General features: G+C 59.5%; 10 protein-coding genes across 10 annotated transcripts; 3 read left to right on the forward strand and 7 right to left on the reverse strand.

The window, feature by feature from the left end:
- Positions 1-31: 31 nt before the first annotated feature.
- BO70DRAFT_360029 (uncharacterized protein) lies at positions 32-1,384 on the reverse strand. Its single transcript, XM_025542685.1, has one exon. It carries the CDS (start codon positions 1,041-1,043, stop codon positions 78-80), a length of 966 nt encoding a protein of 321 aa, XP_025401272.1. The 5' UTR covers positions 1,044-1,384; the 3' UTR covers positions 32-77.
- Positions 1,329-2,555, reverse strand: BO70DRAFT_193642 (glutathione S-transferase family protein). The gene has a single exon (XM_025538520.1). The coding sequence runs from the start codon at positions 2,418-2,420 to the stop codon at positions 1,614-1,616; it is 807 nt and encodes a 268-aa protein (XP_025401273.1). The 5' UTR covers positions 2,421-2,555; the 3' UTR covers positions 1,329-1,613.
- Positions 2,556-2,811: 256 nt separating this feature from the next.
- BO70DRAFT_360030 (uncharacterized protein) lies at positions 2,812-3,721 on the reverse strand. Its single transcript, XM_025542686.1, has one exon. It carries the CDS (start codon positions 3,438-3,440, stop codon positions 2,871-2,873), a length of 570 nt encoding a protein of 189 aa, XP_025401274.1. The 5' UTR covers positions 3,441-3,721; the 3' UTR covers positions 2,812-2,870.
- A 903-nt stretch (positions 3,722-4,624) lies between these two features.
- BO70DRAFT_378043 (uncharacterized protein) lies at positions 4,625-7,839 on the forward strand (the record flags this gene model as incomplete). The annotated part of the gene is made up of 1 exon (XM_025545240.1): positions 4,625-7,839. The coding sequence occupies one exon, from the start codon at positions 4,625-4,627 to the stop codon at positions 7,607-7,609; it is 2,985 nt and encodes a 994-aa protein (XP_025401275.1). The 3' UTR covers positions 7,610-7,839.
- A 15-nt stretch (positions 7,840-7,854) lies between these two features.
- BO70DRAFT_193654 (alpha-L-arabinofuranosidase A) lies at positions 7,855-10,407 on the reverse strand. The gene is made up of 8 exons (XM_025538521.1): positions 10,104-10,407; positions 10,033-10,048; positions 9,482-9,977; positions 9,350-9,433; positions 9,227-9,303; positions 9,143-9,175; positions 8,959-9,098; positions 7,855-8,915 (listed from the first exon to the last, which is right to left on the reverse strand). Exons 1-8 carry the CDS (start codon positions 10,269-10,271, stop codon positions 7,941-7,943), a joined length of 1,989 nt encoding a protein of 662 aa, XP_025401276.1. The 5' UTR covers positions 10,272-10,407; the 3' UTR covers positions 7,855-7,940.
- A 680-nt stretch (positions 10,408-11,087) lies between these two features.
- On the reverse strand, positions 11,088-12,485 carry BO70DRAFT_193728 (uncharacterized protein). Its single transcript, XM_025538524.1, has one exon. It carries the CDS (start codon positions 12,166-12,168, stop codon positions 11,131-11,133), a length of 1,038 nt encoding a protein of 345 aa, XP_025401277.1. The 5' UTR covers positions 12,169-12,485; the 3' UTR covers positions 11,088-11,130.
- BO70DRAFT_193700 (LLM class flavin-dependent oxidoreductase) lies at positions 12,485-14,426 on the reverse strand. The gene has a single exon (XM_025538523.1). The coding sequence runs from the start codon at positions 14,251-14,253 to the stop codon at positions 12,802-12,804; it is 1,452 nt and encodes a 483-aa protein (XP_025401278.1). The 5' UTR covers positions 14,254-14,426; the 3' UTR covers positions 12,485-12,801.
- A 514-nt stretch (positions 14,427-14,940) lies between these two features.
- On the reverse strand, positions 14,941-16,720 carry BO70DRAFT_360033 (zinc-binding alcohol dehydrogenase family protein). The gene is made up of 4 exons (XM_025542687.1): positions 16,396-16,720; positions 16,251-16,291; positions 15,746-16,197; positions 14,941-15,596 (listed from the first exon to the last, which is right to left on the reverse strand). Exons 1-4 carry the CDS (start codon positions 16,705-16,707, stop codon positions 15,058-15,060), a joined length of 1,344 nt encoding a protein of 447 aa, XP_025401279.1. The 5' UTR covers positions 16,708-16,720; the 3' UTR covers positions 14,941-15,057.
- Positions 16,721-17,822: 1,102 nt separating this feature from the next.
- On the forward strand, positions 17,823-19,564 carry BO70DRAFT_350920 (putative methionine permease; the record flags this gene model as incomplete). Its single annotated transcript, XM_025541719.1, has 4 exons — positions 17,823-18,125; positions 18,188-18,919; positions 18,969-19,369; positions 19,426-19,564. 4 exons carry the CDS (start codon positions 17,823-17,825, stop codon positions 19,562-19,564), a joined length of 1,575 nt encoding a protein of 524 aa, XP_025401280.1.
- Positions 19,565-19,908: 344 nt separating this feature from the next.
- Positions 19,909-21,176, forward strand: BO70DRAFT_427348 (uncharacterized protein; the record flags this gene model as incomplete). Its single annotated transcript, XM_025547877.1, has 2 exons — positions 19,909-20,273; positions 20,499-21,176. 2 exons carry the CDS (start codon positions 19,909-19,911, stop codon positions 21,031-21,033), a joined length of 900 nt encoding a protein of 299 aa, XP_025401281.1. The 3' UTR covers positions 21,034-21,176.
- Positions 21,177-21,219: the final 43 nt, after the last annotated feature.

Below are 21,219 nucleotides of genomic sequence, written 5' to 3' on the forward strand. Positions count from 1 at the left end.
AAAAAAAAAAAAAAAAAAAAACAAATAATTGAAACAAAGAAACAAGCAAACAAGAAAAAGACGACCCATCCCGGAATTTACGAGTCAGCCAGGGTGTCGTGGAAGCCGGGCGGGTCCGGGTGCATCTCCTGTTTGGCCCAGGTTCCCGTCGCGTCAGGCAAAGAGTCCTCACTCACCAGCTCCTCATACAACTTCTGCAGGATGACCGAGGCCTCCACCAGTCCTTCCACGGTGCCCGTCCACTGGCAGGACAGGTACTCGCGGAACGGCGAGGGGAGGTCGTCCAGCTCGAACACCGGATTTTCGTCCGGGTCGTTGTCCATGACCTCCACGATCCGACGCAACTGACCCTCCCAGAACAGCTTCCAGGCGGCATTCCCGTGGACCGCGCGGCACAGGTTCAAAATCGCGATTTCCGTATACCTGGCCGGGGTGGGAATCTTCAGAGGATACTGGCTGGGGGACCGGCGGCCCACCTCGAGGTACGGGGCGGCGGGGGAGCATTCCGGGAGGAATTCATCGTTGGACAGCATGTAGTTGGGGTCATTCGGCAAGGGATCGGTGAAGGGGGGGTCGAGGAGGTCCCAAAACACATTGTCACTGGCGTAGAAGGAGATGGTGACGATGGGGACCAGATCGGAGGGACCGGGGTAGCCGACGCCCTCCGGGTGGAAATGGAGATCTGGCAGGGGCTGCCCGCCCAGCGAGTATTCCATGGGAGTGCAATCCGTGTGCTGCGAGCAGACCCCGAACGCTAGCCCCTGCAGCACCGGCACGACCTGTTCCAGGTGGAGGTCGGCCACCACCCAGCCCGAGAACTGCTCGGGCCACAGTTGAAAGCCCTCGTTGCATCGACTCTCGCCGAACCGGAAGGTCCGCTCCGGACGGTGGCCGTACATGCGCAGCACGGGGTTTCCAAAGAAGCAGTACGGGATCTCAGCATCGTCCAGGCCCCGGGCGATATCTCCTTCGACGATGGGGTCGACGTCTATCGCCCAATTCTCTTGGTTGGCCTGCCAAGGGCAGGAGTAAAGAGACCTCATGGGGAGAGTGTGCTCAGGTCACAAGGGACAGTCGCTGGATGGATGCCGAGACTCGTGCAGGGTCAGAGTCTCGTGCGTAGACCGATGTCGGTTTCTGGAATGGTATCCACAGGGGGTTCAGTATGGTACTTATGCGCGTTGTCAAATGATGGTATATCGAACTTTGCCGGTGACTGGCGGATTGTACGGCATCGGGGAAATTCCTCCAGGGACTCTCCTGATGAGAAGCTATGCTGGTAGTATAGCCAAGCACAGAGAAGCTCGGCTTCGCTGTCAGATCAGACGCAATGTACTCAGTCAAGAAATATGTCAAATAGATTCCACCGGTGTCGTGAATATGTGAGCTCTAGTGTCGAAGTGAAACGAAAGCAGCCAAGAACTACGGTATCCGGCCTCAGAAGGAGAAGGACGTGAGTGGAAGGATATACATGGCACCGAATGAATCCTGATCTGGTGGGATTGAACTAACATTGTTGCTGATGGAGAGCCATCGGAGACTCTCCCGACAAGCCACGATATGGAAGGCAAGTTAGCAAGATAGAGCCGATGTCAGATCGGTTAGATGAAGACCTAGGAGGACTGGGGAATCGACCATTCTCTTTCCTCGCCCTGGCCCTCCAACCAGGGCAAGCAGGCCGTGTACAGAGCCAGGAGTTCCCCTGTGCCCAGACCCATGAACTTCCGAAAGAGCTCCTGGTCAAAGCGCGCGATAAACGCCAGATGGCAAACCAAGACCAGATCCGCGAGACCCGGCGTTTCCCCTTCGAAGAACGGTCCCTTCTTCCCGGCTCTGCCCTGCAGCATCTTGATCAACACCGCGGACTCAGTCTCGGCCACCTGCCACAGCTTGTCCAGACTCTCCGGGTCCGTCGGCCGCACCTCCGCCAACGGCTTCCCCAAGGCCGCGGACCGCGTCTCAACGAAGTACTTCTGGCCCCGCGGATCCAGATGGTCCGCCACGCGCGGGACGATGAGTGGCCGGTATGCGGGTTCGAGCAGCCTGGCGATCCTATTCACCGCCAGAAACAGGGCGTAGCTGGCGTCGCCAGAGGGAAACAGCGGCGGGGAGGGAAACACCCGATCGAGATGCATGGCGATGGGAAGCGAGTCCATCATGGCGCCGTAGGGGTTGGAGGGGATTGACTGCTGATGGGTGATGGCGGGCAGCGTGTAGGGGGTGCCGTGTGCGTTGGGGGGCAGGGCCAGCCCGGCGAGCAAGGGCTTGATGTCCGGGTAGGAGATCCAGCTTTGGGTGTAGGGGATGCCCTTGAAGTTGAGCACGGCGCGGACTCGCAGTGCGTTGGCGGACCATGATTTGGAGGGACCGGGGAGGTCGGAGAAGATGTCAAAGAAGTGGACGGGGTCGGAGTCGGCCATTATGGGGGTGAAAGATGGAGGATGAAGGGCCGTGTCAGACAGACAAGACAAAGCACAGCTTTATGGAGAGACGAGAGGAGGATCCCGTCGTCACTGAGGGGGGGGGGAAGAGGGGGACAAAGTGCGGGACGGCGCATTAGCCCATTAGCCCATTAGCCCATTAGCCTGCCTGTCAGACAGCACCGGACGGGTTATGATGGGCGAACGCAGCCGATATCAAACAAAGGACAGGACAAGAGAACAATCCGAGATACTCCGCTTTCCAATCTAAGGTCTGTCTGGACACCAACGGTCTTGGCACGCATCCAGGCTTTGCGATGGCCTACAGTGGTTCAGGAATACAGGCGGGCTAAGCTATAGAGAATTGAACTTCGATACGTAGGTGGGAGGAGGAAGATGACTGGGGACAAGGTAGCATTCTTAGATACCATCCACTGCAGAGATGTCGACTCAACAATCCCCCCACTTGATGTTATTTCCCAATCGCGCGGGCTGCAGTTGCACCTTGAGCTCCCATCGATTTCGGACACTGGACCTGCAGCAGCCCGTGTTCGCCTCTGCGTCCTTCACGGCGCGGGCACACTTGGCCACCTGCTCCAGGAGGGCGTCATGGCTTTCCCTCTTGTCGCAGTCGGCATACATGATAGTCGCCTGAAATCGAAAGCCATCGTGGTATTCCTGGTCGCCCAGGGTATCGAATATCATGGTGCATCGCCTCGGCTTCTTGGGCGAGATCAGGCCAGCCACGTACCCGTACAGATCGAGGAAGACTTGGCCCGTCATATAGCCGTAGGGATTGAGGGCGACCAGGCCCGTGCGGAACACCTCGAGGGCGTTGTCGACGGTGTATGCGGAGGCATGGGCGGCCTCCATGGCGGCGATGGTGTCGGTGACATTGGCCGCGGGCGCAAACACCGAGTTAGGGCTCACAGCAGCCGGTTCGTCACGGTTTCCAGCGAGGCATGGATCAACAAGCAGGCATGCGACAATGCCACACACGATATTGCGGGGGTTGACCATTTTCCGTCGTGGTAGCGGAAAAGGAGGGCGCACAGGTCGAGGACCACCAGGGCGATGAGCTGACCCCACTGCATGTGGATCGGATGGTCAGTGAAGGAGTGAAGGAGTGAAGGAATTATTCGCTGGCGTGTACAAGGATAGATAGTGTTACCTGTGGATGGATTGAGTGTGATAAGTGAACCAGGCAATTGATGTGAGAAAGACCAAGGGCTTGCTAGAGGAAATCGCTTCTCTTATCCGTTCGCCTGTCGGTGATCCTGCTGGGTGGATACAATAATAGAGGGCACTGCGCACTAGCACACTAGCCCGAGGCTTGGAGCACCGCCATCATCACAGGAAACAACAGCCTTGCTCCTCATCATACGCGATCGGGCATTCCGAGTGGCGGAGGGCTCTCAACGCTGGCTGCTCCCCGTGGATAGCTTCGGAGGCATGCCCTATATCAACCCCGCTCCGACGGGACAGAAAATCACAAAAGGGCAGTAGGAAACAGGCCTGTCAGCTTGCCCTGTGATCATCACACTTTCCGACCGAACGTGACCGAAAGTGTTGCCGATCTACGGAATATCTAGCCCACATTCACTCCCATACACGAGTGGGGATTTCAACGGGACGGTCTCCACCACGACCCACTCACTGTGCCTCGTTGGAGTTGGAACTTGGGATTATTGGGGGGTCAGCCTCAACCGTTTCGCAACGATCAAGATGGGATCGTGTGAAACCAGACCACCCGACTAGAAAGGTGTTCAGACACCTAGATAGGTGTGATAGTGCTTCATCTGACAGATCAGCAGAGACACGGGCAACTGTCGCAAAGGATTCAGCCAACAGCACAGCCATCGGATTTCCCATTCTCGGGTATGGATCTGGCTTCAAGCCTGGCCCTCTCGGTCATGACCTCAGTCCGAAAGATTTGGTAGTAGACAATAAGTCTCGAAACATCAACCCCAAAAAATCTCCTCTCAATATATATACCATCTCGACTTCGTCCCGCTATCGACCCAGAACTATTGAACAAAGCCACCCCCGCGATGGATCCACGGATGGCACGCGATGCATGACGTCGTCGTCCTCGGGCCGAATGCAACCAGACATCCATCATCCGAACCATCCGGTGCAATTTCCTATCGGACAGATCTGACTGACCCATCGAAGCAGCTAGCTGGCATCATGATGCCCCCAAGATGGCATCGAGTACAGGATCCGCCAACGATGAGTCTGGGACCCCATCCGCCCGCCGGCCTCGGGTTGTCCTGCCTGCATGGCTGGACCATTTCAACAGGACCGACCTGAAGGTGCTCTTTCGTTGCTGGACAGCAGCTTGGGTCGCGACGCTGCTGATCTTCATCACCCCCGTGCTGCACCGCATCGGCATCGCTACCTTCTTCGGCGCCCTAGTCCTGTACATCGTTCCCCCGGCTGGCATCCTCTTCGTCTACCTGCTCGCGTCGCTGTCGCTGCTGGCGGGTATGTGCCTGGGATGGGCCTGGGGGCTGCTCACCATGAAGGCTGCCCTGGCTGCCCGTCCGGCCTCACAGACCCAGGCTCGTCTCCTAGCCCTGGTGCACCAAGCGGCCGCGCAGGCCCAACAGTCCGGGCGGAGCGTCGCGACAGTGGCGCAGGAGCTCGTCCACGATGGCTTCATGCTGGACGCCCGCGTCACGGTCGTGTTCTATGTCATGATCTGCGTCTTTGTCTATGCGATGGCGCGCCTCCGAGTCGCCAACAACAAATTCATCCTGGCGCAGATCTTCAGCACCATCATCGCGGACCTCTTCCTGCTGTTCGGCCCGACCTTGCCCTCGTTCACGGCCTCTCTGGCGGAGGTGCTGGTCGAGCCGGGGGCCATCGGGGTGGGACTGGGGGCCGCCTGCTGCCTGCTGTTCTTCCCCCAGTCGACCTCGTACGCGGTGCTGACCAAGATGGAACAGCTGCTCCGCTTGGGTCGGGCTCCTTTAGAATGTACGGTGTCGCGTCTCGACGGGGATGCCCTCAGCCTGTCGCATCTGATAGAGACCAAAGCCAAGATCATCGGCACCCTCAAGGCCATCGATCCGCTGCTGGCGTTTCTGCCTCTGGACTTCTCCCGAGGCCGGTGGAATGCCGACGACGTGCGATCTCTGCAGCAGCCGGTCCGCAAAGCCCTGCTGGCAACCCTGTCGCTGCTGGAATACCATCTGGCGCGGATCCACAGCGACCAAAATGCGGAGCGGTTGGAAGCCACCGATGCGTCCCCGCCGAACAGCAGCGCGCCAGAAAAGCGAGATCGCGCCGTCGGCCACCATCAGCTGCAGGCCAGCGCCGAGATGATGCACGCATTCAGGAGCCCGGAGGAGGAAGCCATCCGGGAGCGGACCCGGCAGGCGCTGAGACACTCGACCATCCCACTTCTCCAGGCCAGCTCGGGGGCGCTTGACGTTGTCGCCGAGTCGGTCCGCGTGGTCAATTCGCGGCGATGGATCGGGGCAGCCTCGCAGGCAGAGATTGACCAGCAGGCTGCACGCGCCGAACACACCCTAGACGCCCTGCGGACGACCCGGGCATCCAGTCTGGCGGCGACCACCGAGGCACTGATCGAGAGTCACTCGGAGATGTTCGACGCAGAGGGTTGGTTTGTCAACACCGGGCTGGGGGGCGCCCATGCCTTGCGAGGGATCGTGATCGGGATGGTCATCGAGGAGCGCATCCTGGCGGTGGCCCAGGCGACGGAGGGTCTGCTGGATCAGATCCAGTGGCTGCTGCGCAACCGGACCAAGACGCGCCTGTGGATTCCCTCCCACCTGCAGTATGCCCTGTCGTGGCTGTCGAGTGGCAGCGTCGCCACCCCGATGGCCGAGTCTGCCGGTACCACGGCCGTCGACCCGGAGGAGCTGGAGCAGCAGCAGCAGCAGCAGACGGCGGAAGCTGAACGGCTCCTCCGCATCAGTCGCGGGTATGGAACCCCCCAGCGAAGCCGTCTGACGCGCGGCATCATCGCGGGGTTCCACTGGCTCTTCAACCCGGCCGGCATGTATGCCCTGCGCCTGGTGGTGGTGACCATCGCCACGGCGATCCCCTCGGCGCTGCCGCACACGGCGGGCTTCTACTACCGCGAGAAAGGCATCTGGGGGGTCATCACGGCGCAGACGACCCTGGTGGTGTACATGGCCGACTTCACCTTCTCCCTGGGGTCTCGCGCGGCGGGGACAGTGATCGGGGGGGTGCTGGGGATGGTGGCCTGGTACATCGGCTCAGGGCTTGGGCCGGGCAACGCATACGGACTGGGGGCCATCACGGCGGCAATGACGGCCGTGCTGATGTGGTGGCGCATCTTCCTGCCACCAGCCTTCACCCCGTCGACCATCATGAGCGGCGTGACGTTTGTGCTGGTGGTGGGATTCAGCTACGACGACGGGCACACGCAGCAGTACGGGCTGCCGGGGCGCGGATACACGGCCTTCTACAAGCGACTCGTCACGGTGCTGCTGGGCTTCCTGGCAGCCTTCGTGGTGCAGCTGTTCCCTCGACCCCCGTCGGCGACGCGACACATCTGCCACACGCTGTCCGGGACAGTGCGCACTCTCTCCGACCACTACGCCCTCGTGCTGTCGCACTGGGCCCGCGCAGACCCATCCCACCCGCTCGCCACCGTCGCCGACCGGATCACCCTCGAGCTGGCTGAGACCCTCCTCTCCCTGACGGGCCCCATCGCCCTCCTGCGCCTCGAAATGAGCATCGGCCCCTTCCACCGCAGGACCCTGCAGCAAACACAGTCCCTCTGCGGAAACATGAACCAAGCCCTGGGCCGCCTGCTGCTCCTCTCCACCACCCTGCCCCTCGACCTGCAGTCCCGGTTCCAACACACCGTCGGCCTGAACGACGACTTCATCGTCGGCGAGATCATGGCCGTGCTAGGCGTGATCGAACAGGCCCTGAAAGCCGGGGTCGCGCTCCCGGAACGTCTGCCCACGCCGCTGGTGAAGCGATGCGTCGAGGCGTGGCAGCGGGAGCATCGCGTGGCGGAGCTGAGCAAGGATCTGGTGCGCGATGAGAATTATCGCCGGTACTGCGTGGCGCTGAGCTCGTATTTGAAGTTTTTGGCGGCGGTGGATGAGCTGGTTTTGGTGTTGAAGGGGGGGTTGGGCGAGGCGCATGTTGTTGATCGTGGGGAGGATTACGATATGGTATGAGGGAGGGATAACCCTTGAATGGTCAGAAAAACTGCCTACCTGGCGATGGGGGTGTCGAGACACCTTTCTAGTTGAATTGAACGGTCATGAGTTCTGACCTTAACACAATGTCCGGATCCTGCCCCTGTCCAAATCTGGAGAGGAATTTGTCAATTCAAGACAAAGGCATGCATACACTCTCAAACGGTTGATCACGGCGAGCTAGAGGGTATGGGTCTGAAATGTAAGAGGCAAATATCATTAGACTACTGTACTCGTGTATGTTCCAAGTCTGTCCACATGCATCTTCTCATGCTAGTCAGTCAAATCAACAACTGTACACGATGCACGCTCACAACAGCTGGGGGAGGAATATGCAAATCTGCCATGCAATAATCGCTCCGAGAGAAAAGTGCAATGCGGTCGCACCAGACGTCACGGACAGCACCGCCACCCCCCACGGGTCCATGTGGATGGTGTAATTCCCCTGCGAGCTGGTCACCGTCTTGCTGTTGGGCCGCACCTTGATCTCATGGGGCTGGTTGGTGGCGTATTCCGACCCGGAGAGCCTCTCCAGGACCCCGGTCGTGGTGTTCGGGACGTTGACATGCACCGTCTTCTTCTCGGCGCCGTAGTTGGCCAGCTTGACAATGTATGCGGTGTTGTTCTTCGACGCCACCCAGTACACGGGCCCAAAGTCGGCATCCGTGTCGACAGGGAGGATCGTGGTGCCGCGGTTGGCGGAGAACATCTGCTGCACGTAGTAGGATGTCCCCGGGGTCAGCGAGTCCGGGCTGGAGTCGAAGCCGAACAGGGTCGGCGACCACGAGGTGTAGCCGAAGTGCTGCAGCAACGGCGCGTACGCGGCCATCCGCACGACGTCCGAGTTCCGCTCCAGGCCAATCATGTGCACCGCCTCACTGCAGCTGCAGAGGATCGACGACCAGAAGACACCGTCGGTGGCGCTGGTATTCCGGCAGCCGTATTCCCCGACCATCACGGGCTGCGACCGCGGCTGGTTATCCCACAGGTTGAACATGGCAACGAGGGCGTCGGGCTCGCGGTAGTAGTGGTAGTCGTAGACCACACCCGCTGGGGGGTCCGAGGGAAGACATGACTCGGTGATGGTGGAGGCGATGAGGGTGATGTTGGGGTAGCTGCCGTTGATCGCGTCGTAGATTTGCGTGAATCGGTCTGGATACGTGTCGCAGCCGCCCGTCAAGTCATCCTCGTTGCCGATCTCGATGTAGTTCACTGGCCATGGGTCTTTCCGTCCGTTCTGCGCGCGGAGACTTCCGTACGTGGAGTTGGACGGTCCCAGGAGATACTACTCGATTAGCTTTGGAACGGACTGGCGAAATGATACATACCTCGAGCTCGTTCAAGATGTCGTCGACGTATGGCTGGAGGTCCGTCCCTGACAGTATGCCCCCGTACGACTTGCCGTCCCAGACGGCCAGCACGGGCTCCATGTTCATGTCTTCGCACCACCAGAGGTATTCATCGAGGCCTGACAATTAGCCTGCATTCAGGCTTCGAGGGGGAGAAACCTACCGAGTGCGTCCGTGTTTGGGTAAAACCAGTCACCTATCGAATGTAAGAGTCGGGGAATGTAGGAAGGAAGACAGGTTAACTCACTCTCCCTTCCGGGACGGTCCACGACTGGCCCAATGGTCAGGTTCCACTGCCACCGAGTGTCGATCTGAAGTCCCTCCCTGTACAGGTCAGTGGAGTAAAAAAAAGCAAGATTGGGGGTCATACAGATTGTTTCCGCCTGGAAATCGAAGAAAAGATGGTTTGATATCGTCAACAAAGGTCGCCACATCTTCGCGCAGACCATTAGACCTAGGCTTGTCAGCATGGCGGATGACACCCCGTCGCCAAAGGCCATACCTGGTATTGAACGTCGGGGGGAACAGCTGCACGAGGCCAAAGTTCAAGGTGCCATTGGGTACCAGGGCCGAGTCGAACAACAGCCGCCACTCATTGTTGCCATCCGAGGAGGCGCTCGAGTTGAAGGTCGTCTGGTGGTTGGTGAATTCCTCGGACGAGACGACAGTCATGTTGTGCGAGGCATAGACCTTCCCGCTGGACGATCCGACCAGCTGCAGGGTGATGTTGCCTGAGTAGTTGCCCAGCATCCAGAACTCGCACAAGTAGGTGGTTTTCATGACAGGCACCCCGTCGTAGCCGGTGTTGGCGAACCCCACGAACCCCGTCGCGTTGGCGTTGACGGCAACCTGGAGGGAGGAGTGGATGGCATCGCTGACCGGGTGGTCCATGTCCTGCGCGATGGTCACATCGCCGATGGACTCGTAGGCCGTGAGTCCGGGGTTGTCTCCCTGAAAGCCATTGTTCTGCAGCAACTGCCCGTGGATGCCTCCGTCGCCTGGGTTGATCAGTATGGTTACCAGCGAAAGACGCGAGTAGTGCTTGTATAGTACCTGAATGATCCATATCCTGGGGGAAATGCACACGTGAGCGAGGGGCATTGGGCGCGCCGGAGCGAACGTACCTCGAACATGATGCCATACAGCAGCGGGCTGGACGCGTTCCCGCCCGAGGGGTTGACGGTGAGGGTGACGGTGGACGAGCTGTCCCTCTTAGCCAGCCGTTCGCCAGACACGAGGCCAGGGAGGCCAGCCGCGAGGGCGACGGCGAGCCAGGTCGCCAGGCCTTTCATGGTGCAGAGCAGGGAGTTGGAGTTGGGACAAAGGCCCTGACTGACTGAACTAATACTTCCTGCTACCCCGCCCGCTTAGGGGGAGCCTCGAGGGCCGGGCCCTGGCCCTTAGTTAGTACTTACTACTCTTCCCCAGCCCAGACCACTCGTTGCACGAGGCCCGGGATGACATAAACGCCCGCTTGGTTGGTCGGCGCGCATCTCTACCGCGACGGGAGCACTCGTGATGTCAGAACCGAGGATCCAACTGAGACCCGGTGGGAACGGCGAAGTCAATCGTCCCGCAGACGGGCTGTGAATGGGAATTGAGTTGGGGGGGTTCCTGCAGGGGAACCGGGGTTAGGGAGTCGGGGTGCATGCGTCATGCATTGGGATGGGTGACTGGTTGATCCTGGGATGGAACGGGGAAGAGGAGAGAGATGGTGAAGTGCACAAAGTAGAAAGAGAGTCAAGAGAGTGAAGAGAGTTGAAGAGAGTGAAGACAGTAAAGAGAGTCAAAAGAGACTAGCGCCTGGGACCCTGAGACCCTGATCCCCCAGGCAGCAAGGCCAAGGCAGTAAGGCACACAGGCAGCCCGGCAGAAAGCAGCCGGGCGGTCAGGCGGTCAGGCGGTTGCATCATCGACTCTCCTCCGACTCTCCGTCTCTTCCGCTTCAAGTCTCTCTCTGCTTCACTCCCCCGCACAACATCACTGCTCCATTGCTCTCGCTAGATCTATCTGTTCAATGCATCGAAGATTTCCTTTCATCATGTCGTCGCCATTAATCACATAACATGGCCTAGTCCGTCGTCTAGGGACGAGAATCTACACGCGCATCCGTCTTACTCTTCCGCCAGCCATCCCACTGGGTCTCATCCATCATTCATTCATCGCACATGCCATCGCATCATTTGATCGCCATGATCGCCATGTCTCACGGCAGCTCGTACACTTCCTCCCTCCCCCGAGCCGATTCCCCCCCGGCAACTCGGCCGCGGCCTCGTGAGAAGCCAACTCCGCCCGGGTCGCGTCCGCCGCCAGCTCCGTCTTCGCGACACTGTCCGGCAGCTCCGCCTTCGTGCTGCCTGCTGCGAGTTCTGTCTTGGACATACCGGTGTTGGGCAGCTCTGCTTTGGTGCTCAACGCGCCCGCAGCGTTGTCCCCGTCGTCGGAGGCGGTGCCCGTGGCCCTGCGATTCCTGCGTCGGGCAAGCCAATATAGCCCCCCGGCAATCAAAGCAACGCCCACCACGCACCCGACGACAATACCGATCCATCCCTTGGACGAATGGGAGATCCATATGGAGGGAGTGTTGGTGGCAGTTATCCCAGGTGAGGACGAGGTCGCCGTTGCATTCGGGGTCGCGATCAGCTTCTCGACCCCCCCGGTGACGGGGACTGGGACATACGTGATGTAGGAGGAGTCCAGGTGGCTGGTGACACTGGTGGTGATGGTGGTGGTGGTCGAGTCGATCGACGCCCACGCGGTCTCCGTGATGTAGCACAGGGCGCTCTCGGTCGACGAGGTGATGTTGCAGTAGACATACTCGGTGGCCAGGATGTAGCCGTCGACGGAGGCGTCGCTGCGGTCCGGGGTGATGGTGCTGGTGTAGGTCAGGGTGCTGGCGAATGTCGACGGTCCGTTGGTGATGGTCGCCGGCGAGGCCAGCGAGCAGTTGGCCAGCGCGCTCGTCAGGCAGTTCAGAGCCAGCGTCGTGGCGTTGTGCTCCCAGTCCACGCTCACGACGCTGCCTCCGAGGTACTCCAGCCAGGATCCCCCGGACGGCGAGGCATCGCTGTCGAAGATAGAGAGGTAGGTTGTGGTTGCGTTGCCGGTCGCAGTGGCCGTGGCAGTGGTTGCAGCCCCTTGGGCGATGAACAGTGCGACAGCGACCAGGGCGGTCCCGATGGTCCCCATATCGGTCCTCCCAGATCAGTGGTATAATTCATCGGAGAGAAGGAAAACGAGGCAGTTCTCAAAAGCTGGAAGACTCTGTTCCGCCATCGGGTCGCCTTGCGCCCAGCCTTCTGTGTCTGTGCTTGCCTCCTCGCCCCATCGGTGAGGCTGGAGGACTCGGCATCATCCTCACCCCCTGCATTGCTCGATGGGCAAGATCATCGCGTCACTTGCCTCCTGACTCGAGTTCGTCTTCAAACCGGAGCCACTTGACAGAACCGCACTGGTCTCTGCCAGACGCAGCACTACCACACCCATCTATCTTGGGGTCTGGACATCTCTTCAGTCGACTGGTTTTGTTTCACAGTTCCCGACAACAGTCGAAGGATCTTCCAGTTCCAGATGTTTCAGAGTGGAGTCTCATTTAACCAGCAGCCACTAGGCTGGTCCTTGCGGGGTTCGGCTCCCTGCCGCAGCCACTCTCCCTGCCCGGCACGATTCTCAACAGCACATATGGATAGCAAATGGAGGTGTTACTTGTTCAAGGTCTGGCAAGTGTCATGTTGGGTTCAATTGTGGCTGCTCGCCATGCAAATCATATGGGCTGAAGTTACCATAACTATGTACAAGTTGTGTTCCGATCACTGCAATCATTTAGTTCGCTCTGGCCTCCTCCGCTGCATATCGAGGGACCTCCTCCCCTTTCTTCCAGAAATACTGAGCTCCCGGATGGGAGTCCGAGAGCCTCGTCTGCCCCGGCTGCCCCGACATGTTCTCACGCATCGTTCCCCCCTTGACCGCGTACTCGGTGTGGAAGAGGCCGCGTCGCTGTAGCTCCGGCACCAGATACGTGACGATGTCGTCAAAGGTCTCCGGGATGCTGGCGTAGCTGAGATTGAAGCCGTCGACATCGGCCACTTCCACCCAGCGCTCCAGCTCGTCCGCCACCGCCTGCGGGCCTCCGATGATCTTGGACCCGTTGCCGCCCATGATCAGGTGCTCCGCGATCGTGGCCCTGGTCCACTTCTTCCCCTCGCCGCCCGGCACTGTGCTGGCCCAGTGGTTGACCATGCTGCGCACCGCCGGTTGCTCCACGAAGCGGAAGTCCTGGTCGTCTGTGTAGCCCGATAAATCGTATCCGGACCACCCCCCGAACAGCGCCAGCGCGCCTTCGCGATCTCCGTATTTGACTAGTTCGTCATATTTGGCCTGCGCCGCCTCGTCCGTCTCCGCGACGATGACCAACACGCCCGCGACAATCTTAATCGACGCGGGATCCCGCCCCAGTGCCTTGGCCTGCTCCCGCACGCTTGCGACCGACGGCTTCACAAGCTCGGGACTTTGTCCGTTCAGGAAGATGGCCTCCGCGTGCTTGGCCGCGAAAGCCTTCCCGGCCGACGAGGTGCCGGCCTGCAGCAGAAACGGCGTGCGCTGCCGACTCGGTTCGCAGATATGGGGACCGGGGACGTTGAAGTACTTGCCCTTGTGGTTGATCTGCCGGACGGCCTTCGGGTCGGCATACCCCGCGACTCCATCCCTTTCATTGACGGCCCCGTCCCTCCATGAACCCTCCCACAGCTTATACGTGACATCCAGATACTCATCCGCCATACGATACCGCTCGTCATGCTCGATCTGGGTGTTGAGGCCGAAGTTGCGCGCCGCCGAGTCTAGGTATGACGTGACGATGTTCCAGCCGACGCGCCCGTTGCTCAGATGGTCGACGGTCGAGAAGCGACGCGCCATGGCATATGGGGCGTCGTAGGTGGTGGAGGCAGTGACACCGAAGGCAATGGTCTCGGTAGCGGCGGCCAGAGCGGGGATGCTGTAGAGAGGGTCGTTGATGGGGAACTGGGCGCCGGCGGGGATGGTCGGCTCCAGGTTGGCGGGGCCCTTGTAGACGTCGTAGCCGCCCAACACATCGGCGAAGAAGATGGCGTGGAACTTGGCGGCCTCGAGCTTCTGGGCGACGCGGATCCAGTGCTGCAGCGAGGTGTACTGGTGGCCCTGGTCGGGGGGGTAGCGGTGCAGGCCGGGGTTGAGGTGGGAGGGTGACTGCATGGCGAAGGCATTGAGGATGAGCTGTTTTTTGGGAGAGGCAGCCATGGTGGCGGTGGTGATCGTCGGATCTTCGGATCGTAATAATGAGCTGTCAACGACTGCGACTAGTGCGAGGGCGATGCGACTGGATTTATAGCAGGGAAGGACCGGCTGAAGCCGCGGGTGGCATTAGCAGTGGAATTGCCAAACGGGAGTCGAATCCGATGGCGTCGCTCATTATTAACTATTATCGCATCGAGCTACACTTCCCATCCCCACGATAACGGAGCAATCGATCCCTTGCCCCTCACTGCACTCGCCCGAGAGACACCTTGGCTGGACTTGTCGTGCCCTCTACCCCTCCTCCGTGCAGTGCAGATGGCGTCGCCAGGGGTCGGGAAGACGTGCGATTGATGGGCGATGGCGCCAGACGCGGCGGCGATGGTGACAGTCTCAGCCTGCGTCGCAGTCGGGAGGATGGCCAGCTTATCGGGCGTGGCACTGTGAGTAATATTATGGTCCAGAGAAGCTATCGCGATTGTATTGTTGGGATGGTGTGCTTGATTTCTCCCCGTCCGATGTTGGACTCTTCATTTCGAGCGATGTTGTTGGCGGTGCTGTGCCCTAACTGCGGGACTTGCAACAGCCACGAAAAGCAGTAGTGTTGAAAAAACAGCCAACCAACTCACATAGCCAGCTCACAGAGGACTAAATACCCCATCATAAAGCAATTTCATGGTCATAAACCATCCATTTTAATCTAAACCCTCATAGCAACCCTCCCTATGTACAAAGCCACCCCCAAACCAACCCAACATAGTAACCAAAATATCGACCCAAACACCGACCGCCCATCTCTCTATCTATCATCTATTCCTCCAAATCCACGACGATCCTCTTCCCAGAGACACTCCCCAGTCTCAAAATCTCCAACGACTCATTAACATTGCCCAAGCCGCCCTCCCTCCTGACAATCTCCGGCAACTGCAACGCCCCGGTCTCCAACAGCGCCTCCAACCAACCCACCATGCTCTCCCCGACCACATCGGACAAATGAAACAACTTAATCGGCACAGTGTGATACACAATCCCACTCTTCCTGACCTTGGGCAACCCCGTCAGCCCCAGTAAATGGGCACGCGAGCCATCGTCCCGCACCGAGTCATCGAGCGTCCGCTCCAATAGGGTCGCCGTCTCGCTGCCCACGATATCTACCGCATACCGCAGCTTACCTCCCGTCACGCCGCGGATGATATCGACGGCGCGCTCGGGGTCCTGTCGGTCGACGAGGACGTCGGCGCCGAGATGATGTAGTCGGGATCCGTGGCGGGCGATGTCGGCCACGCAGATTACTGTTAGCCCGGCCAGTTTGGCGAGTTGGAGAGTTATGTAGCCGGTTGTTGTTGAGGCTGGGAGGGTTGTAGTTAGTGGGGGGTGCTTTGTATATACAACGAGGGGGGTGGTGGGTGGGTAGGAGAGCTGTAGCAAGGCAGGAAGCAGCAAGCCAAAAGAGGGAGAGAAAAAGGCAGAGAGAAAGAGAGAAAGGGAGAAAACTCACCACCCCAGATAGCAATCCACTCGCCCCCCCGTAACCTCTCCTCCCTCGGCACGGCAGCCAAACACTGCTCGCGAATATCCACGGGAATCCCCTCAACATCCAACCCCAGCACCGTCTCCACCAAATTCGGCCCCGGACAGCGCTGCGCCCCCGAGAAATCCAGACCCAGGGAGACGCCCAGCGCCAGGACAGACGCGACGAAGGCCACGCCCAGCGAGGCCGATTCCTGCAGACAGACCGACTCGGGGATACGGGCGGCGTTGAAGTGCGTGGCGACGGCGTATTGCTGGAACGCGGCCTTGCGGATGTCGCGGTAGTCGGTGGAGGGGACGAGGACGCGGTCGCCGACGCGGATGCGGCTGTTCTTGTCGTGGGTGTTGGTCTGCACGACGATGCCGGCGAGGTCGCGGCCGTTGATCCAGGGGAGGGTGGGGAGACCGAAGTTGTAGGCGCTGGGTGGGTGTTAGTATGTATTGTCTGGTTGGGAGGGAGTATGGGTACGTACGGGCCCTTCCAGTCGACGGGGTTTAGGCCGATGGCTTGGATCTGGATTGGTGAGCACAATGACTGTATAAAGTACTAGGGCTGGATGGGACGGGTTGGAAATGATTGATGGGGTTGATAGGGTAAAGGGTGCAGGGAGGTCCTACCTTGACGAGGATCTCCTCCGGCTTGGAGATGGCGGGGATGGCATGATCGGTCACCAGGGTGTACTGCTCACCCACGCCATGGAGCAACAGGGCACTCTGAGTGGTCTTTGGAGAAAGTGGTCTGATCTCGGGGGTCTGACTGGACTGGTGGGGGGTGGCAGGAGTAGATGTAGCAGAAGTAGTGGTGGTATAAGAAGGGTCTGTCCGCTGCTCGAGGCGGAACTCGTGGTGGAAGACGGCGGGATACTTCTCGTCCACCTGCGCAGGGAGAGTATAGGTGGTGGTGGTGGTGGTGGTTGAGACTGTCGTCATGGTGGGCGATGTCTGGAGGGACAGACGCAGCAGCAGCAGCAAGGCATGTACATGACGGACAGATATAGCGATGAAGGCAGGGGACCCGGCCGAGAGACGATGCGGGCGATCAGATAATCAGAGCCAGACGGCCAGACGGCGAGATAACCAGCAGGGCCTCGTGATTTGCAGGCGATATTCGCGATCGGGGGGATGTGCAGTGTGCAGTGTACACAGGCCAGGCATTGCGCAGGGCGGGGTCTGGATGGCGTGATAAAGTTATCTGCACGGGGGATGGCATCATCCCGTCCCTCGTCCGGGTCGGGGGGCCCTGGGCGATCCATCCGCCCACGGGGATGGAAGGCTGAGGTCGAAAAATTGCGACGGGGTGGGCCTGTCCAGGACTTCTGGTCCCAATTGTACCTGCGCCATGGCCGTCCGGTGAGGGCGGAAAAGGGTGCCGCGAATGAGGAAGGACACTTACACGACTGTAAGGTAAGTAGGGCAGAGAATGATAGCAGCTGATACCAGTCAGTATACGGATGCACAGTGCTCACTCAGCATGCAGCCATTGGGTGGTTTCATCCCTCGAATCACATCCGCGCTGGCATCACTTCCACCAGCGATGGTGTGATGGACTCGCATCGCACTGGACTCGTGTCGAGTGAAACACGGTCGGACACTTCACCGATGAACCCAGAACCCCAAAGTGAAAACGGTCGCCATTCACTGTTCGGCCTGGACGGAACAGAGGTATAAAAAATGGCCCGTCCGGATGGATGGATGGATGGCTGACAGGAGATGATGGCGCATCCAGCCCTAATCCATGCGCCCTGTATGACCGGCCAGCATCACCACCCCAATGATAACCCCCGGTCGCTGATTCGATCTGACTCGACCTGCGTGGCATCCTCCCTTGCGTCCAACTATCAGCCTGTAGATAAAAACACAACCACCGCTCGGGATGACGTGCCTGGCGGTGTCCGGTGATGATTTCCAAGCAAGTCAACTGCTCATGTACTGCCAGCTGGGAAACCCCCCCCCCCTCCCCCAAGAGGGGATCTCGTCAGGAATACTTCTTTCGGATGACAGAAACAACCCTCTTGAAGCCACCACTACATGCAAAATAACGTACAATGACACACGGTGAACGACAGCCTCTGCTGGCCTCGACGGCCGACGCGCCCGACGACGTGCCGGCGGACCTCTCCCCCGGCAGCGGCCACAAGAAGACCCTCACCTGGGTCAGCGCCTACATCCTCGTCGTGTCGCGGGTGGTCGGGAGCGGCATCTTCGCGACCCCTGGCTCCATCGTGAAATCGGCGGGGAGTGTCGGGCTCTCGCTGCTCATCTGGGTGGCGGGGACGATTCTGGCGGCGTGTGGGATGGCCATCTCGATGGAATACGGGGCGATGCTGCCTCGGTCGGGGGGCGAGAAGGTACAGCTAGAGCCCCAGCGCTGTGAAGCCCCAAGCCCGACTAAGAGTATCTCTATCTCTAGGTGTATCTGGAGCATGCGTATCCGCGGCCGCGATTCCTCGCCTCGACGCTGATCGCCGTGCAGGCGGTGGTGCTGGGCTTCACGGCGAGCAACTGCATCATCTTCGCCAAGTATACCTTCTTCGCCTTCAACGTCGAGCCGACCGACTTCCAGCACAAGATCCTGGCCGTGGGGCTGCTGACGGTGGTGACGGTCATCCACGGCTGCTTCCTGCGCACGGGCATCTGGATCCAGAACGCGTTCGGGTGGGTCAAGATCTTCCTGATCGGGGCGATCTCGGTGACGGGCATCTGGGTCATTCTGCTGCGGCCGTATGGGGATCCTGATGCCCTCTCCCCGGGCCCAGCCCGCCCCGTGTTCGCGTGGGACGCGTGGGACTCGCTGTGGCAGGACTCCAACTGGACCTGGAGCCTGATCTCGACTGCCCTGTTCAAAGTCATCTACTCGTACGCGGGCCTGGGCAACGTCAACAACGTGCTCAACGAGGTGCACAACCCCATCCGCACCATCATCACCGTTCCCCCGGCCGCGCTGCTCACCGCGGGCGCCCTGTACTTCCTCGCCAACACCTCCTACTTCCTGGTGGTGCCGCTCGAGGACATCAAGAACAGCGGCGAACTGGTCGCGGGCCTGCTGTTCGAACGGCTCTTCGGCAGCGTCGGACGGGTTCTGTTCCCGCTGGCCATTGCCATCTCCGCGGTGGGCAATGTCATGGTGGTGACCTTTGCGCTGGTAAGACAGACCGACCCGTTGTGCCCCGTGCAACCATCTGACGATCCAGGCCCGAATCAACCAGGAAATCGCCCGTCAGGGCTTCCTCCCCTGGTCGCGCGTGCTGTCCTCCTCCAAGCCCTTTGGCGCCCCGATGGGGGGACTGATCGTGCACTACATCCCGTCCCTGCTGGTGATTGCTCTGCCACCGCAGGGCGACGTCTATAACTTCATCCTCGACGTGGAGGCGTACCCGTCGCAGGTATTCGGCCTGGCGGTGACGCTGGGGCTGCTGATCCTGCGATGCCGCGAGCCGGATCTCCCACGGCCCTTCAAGGCCTGGTTGCCGGCCGTGTGGCTGCGGGTTGTCGTCTGTCTGGCCCTGTTGACTGCGCCATTCTTCCCCCCGGCCGACGGCAAGAGCGACGTGCACTTCTTCTACGCGACGTACGCGATTGTAGGGGTGGGCGTGTAGGTTTCCCCGAGTCCGGATGATTGAGTGGTGTGCACAGCTGACCGTTATACAGGATTATCCTGGGCGTTCTCTACTGGTATGCATGGACGGTGCTGCTTCCACGACGAGGAGGATACACGCTCGAGGAGAAGGATGAGGTGCTGGAGGACGGGACCAAGATTACTCGGCTGGTTCGTTCGTATGGACTGTAGTCGGCGAAGGGACTATACTAGTAGTTAGACAGCTGCGGATTAGAAATCCACGCATTTCCAACCATGACAATCCCATTAATAATAATGCAATAAGCATCACATGCCCTTCGTAACCCTGCCAGATGTGTCTCTGCCAGTCCAATCAGCAGCGGTCCGATTGATCAGCGTTGCAGGCGTTGCATCGTAGATGGATGACGTGCTGTGCGTCTGACAAATGTCCGGCACTCCCGGTCCGTCCGTCTAGATATATAATCAGGGTCGCGGCACCCTTGATCTACAGCCAAACCATCGCATCATATATACCAGAACAAAGTCACAGACCAAAACAATACACATCCAACACTATGGCCTCCGCTGCAGTCCAGCTCCCCACCCCGACCGGAGACACACCCTCCGTCCTCCCCACCCAGCAACCCCCGGCCTCTTCTTCCAAGCCTCACCACGTCCAGACGACACTCAACTTCATCAAAGAACTGCCCGATGGCTCGCATCTGGCGCCAGCCTACGTGGGCGTGCCCTCATCCTACGACCGCCCCCTAACCGCCCTGCCGGTCACCATCAACGATGTCAGCGGCCACGAGCTGGACTACACGCTGGACGGGAATGGCTTCCAGTTCTACTATCATACCAGCCAGGAGAAGGACTTTGAGGACGACGAGAAGATCAAGCGCGAGTATTATCCGGAGATTGAGCAGTTGTTGAAGGATGCGTGAGTTGCCTTTTTCTTGTTAATATCCACCTCCCCACTTCCGATCCATCCTTTGTTCGAGCGTTGCTCTCCATAACTTTGTGTATATCAATCTCTCAATTTAACCCCATCTCCCCATCTAACTTACCTGTCCATTCAATCCCACACCCCCACTCCCTTCCCTCCTCCTCTCTATACATCTCCGCAACCCAACCTCTCCTCTCCATTTACTAAATCCCCCCCCAGAACCAACGCCACTCGCGTCCACATCTTCGACCACACCATCCGTCGCCCCGCCACAACCTCGACTCCCGAATCCCAAATCCGCGGCCCAGTCCAACGCGTGCACATCGACCAATCCTACGCCGCCAGCAAAGCCCGAGTCACCCACCACCTCCCCTCCGACGCCCCCCGCCTCCTGAAGGGCCGATACCAGATCATCAACGTCTGGCGACCCATCAAAACCATCCACAAGGACCCCTTAGCCGTCGCCGACGCGCACTCCGTCCCGGACAGCGACCTCCTGCCCACGAAGCTGATCTACCCGGACCGGGAAGGGGAGACATGCTCGGTCAAGGCGAACCCCGACGTGAAGTGGTATTATCGTCACAAGCAGAGCCCGGATCTGGTGACGCTGATCAAGTGTTTTGATTCGAAGACGGACGGGCGCGCGAGACGCGTGCCGCATTCGGCGTTTGTGGTGCCTGGGACGGAGGGTGAGCCTGGGAGGGAGAGTATTGAGGTGCGGACGTTGGTGTTTCATGAGGATGATACTGAGTAGGTAGGCTTTCGTTGTTTAAGAGAGGGGGGGTCGATGGATTTGGGGAAGGAAGACTACGGAGGAAAAAGAAGACCCTGTTCTGGTCCCCAGGAAGGGTCGATGGGCTGGTAGGCAGGTAGAGTTAGGGCTACGGGACTGGCAGGACAACAGAGAGAAGACAGAGAGAATGACACCACACGTACCAAA

The sequence above is a fragment of the Aspergillus heteromorphus genome (genome assembly GCF_003184545.1).
Source record: "Aspergillus heteromorphus CBS 117.55 chromosome Unknown BO70scaffold_6, whole genome shotgun sequence".
NCBI lineage: Eukaryota > Fungi > Ascomycota > Eurotiomycetes > Eurotiales > Aspergillaceae > Aspergillus > Aspergillus heteromorphus.

Coding starts and splice junctions, on each gene's coding strand:
- BO70DRAFT_360029 (XM_025542685.1), bottom strand. CDS start 1,043: ATGAGGTCTCTTTACTCCTGCCCTTGGCAGGCCAACCAAGAGAATTGG.
- BO70DRAFT_193642 (XM_025538520.1), bottom strand. CDS start 2,420: ATGGCCGACTCCGACCCCGTCCACTTCTTTGACATCTTCTCCGACCTC.
- BO70DRAFT_360030 (XM_025542686.1), bottom strand. CDS start 3,440: ATGGTCAACCCCCGCAATATCGTGTGTGGCATTGTCGCATGCCTGCTT.
- BO70DRAFT_193654 (XM_025538521.1), bottom strand. CDS start 10,271: ATGAAAGGCCTGGCGACCTGGCTCGCCGTCGCCCTCGCGGCTGGCCTC. Junction 9,434..9,481: donor CCCCCGACGTTCAATACCAG/GTATGGCCTTTG, acceptor TGACAAGCCTAG/GTCTAATGGTCTGCGCGAAG. Junction 9,176..9,226: donor GGACCGTCCCGGAAGGGAGA/GTGAGTTAACCT, acceptor TACATTCGATAG/GTGACTGGTTTTACCCAAAC.
- BO70DRAFT_193728 (XM_025538524.1), bottom strand. CDS start 12,168: ATGGGGACCATCGGGACCGCCCTGGTCGCTGTCGCACTGTTCATCGCC.
- BO70DRAFT_193700 (XM_025538523.1), bottom strand. CDS start 14,253: ATGGCTGCCTCTCCCAAAAAACAGCTCATCCTCAATGCCTTCGCCATG.
- BO70DRAFT_360033 (XM_025542687.1), bottom strand. CDS start 16,707: ATGACGACAGTCTCAACCACCACCACCACCACCACCTATACTCTCCCT. Junction 16,292..16,395: donor CGGAGGAGATCCTCGTCAAG/GTAGGACCTCCC, acceptor TCACCAATCCAG/ATCCAAGCCATCGGCCTAAA. Junction 16,198..16,250: donor CCCGTCGACTGGAAGGGCCC/GTACGTACCCAT, acceptor ACACCCACCCAG/CGCCTACAACTTCGGTCTCC.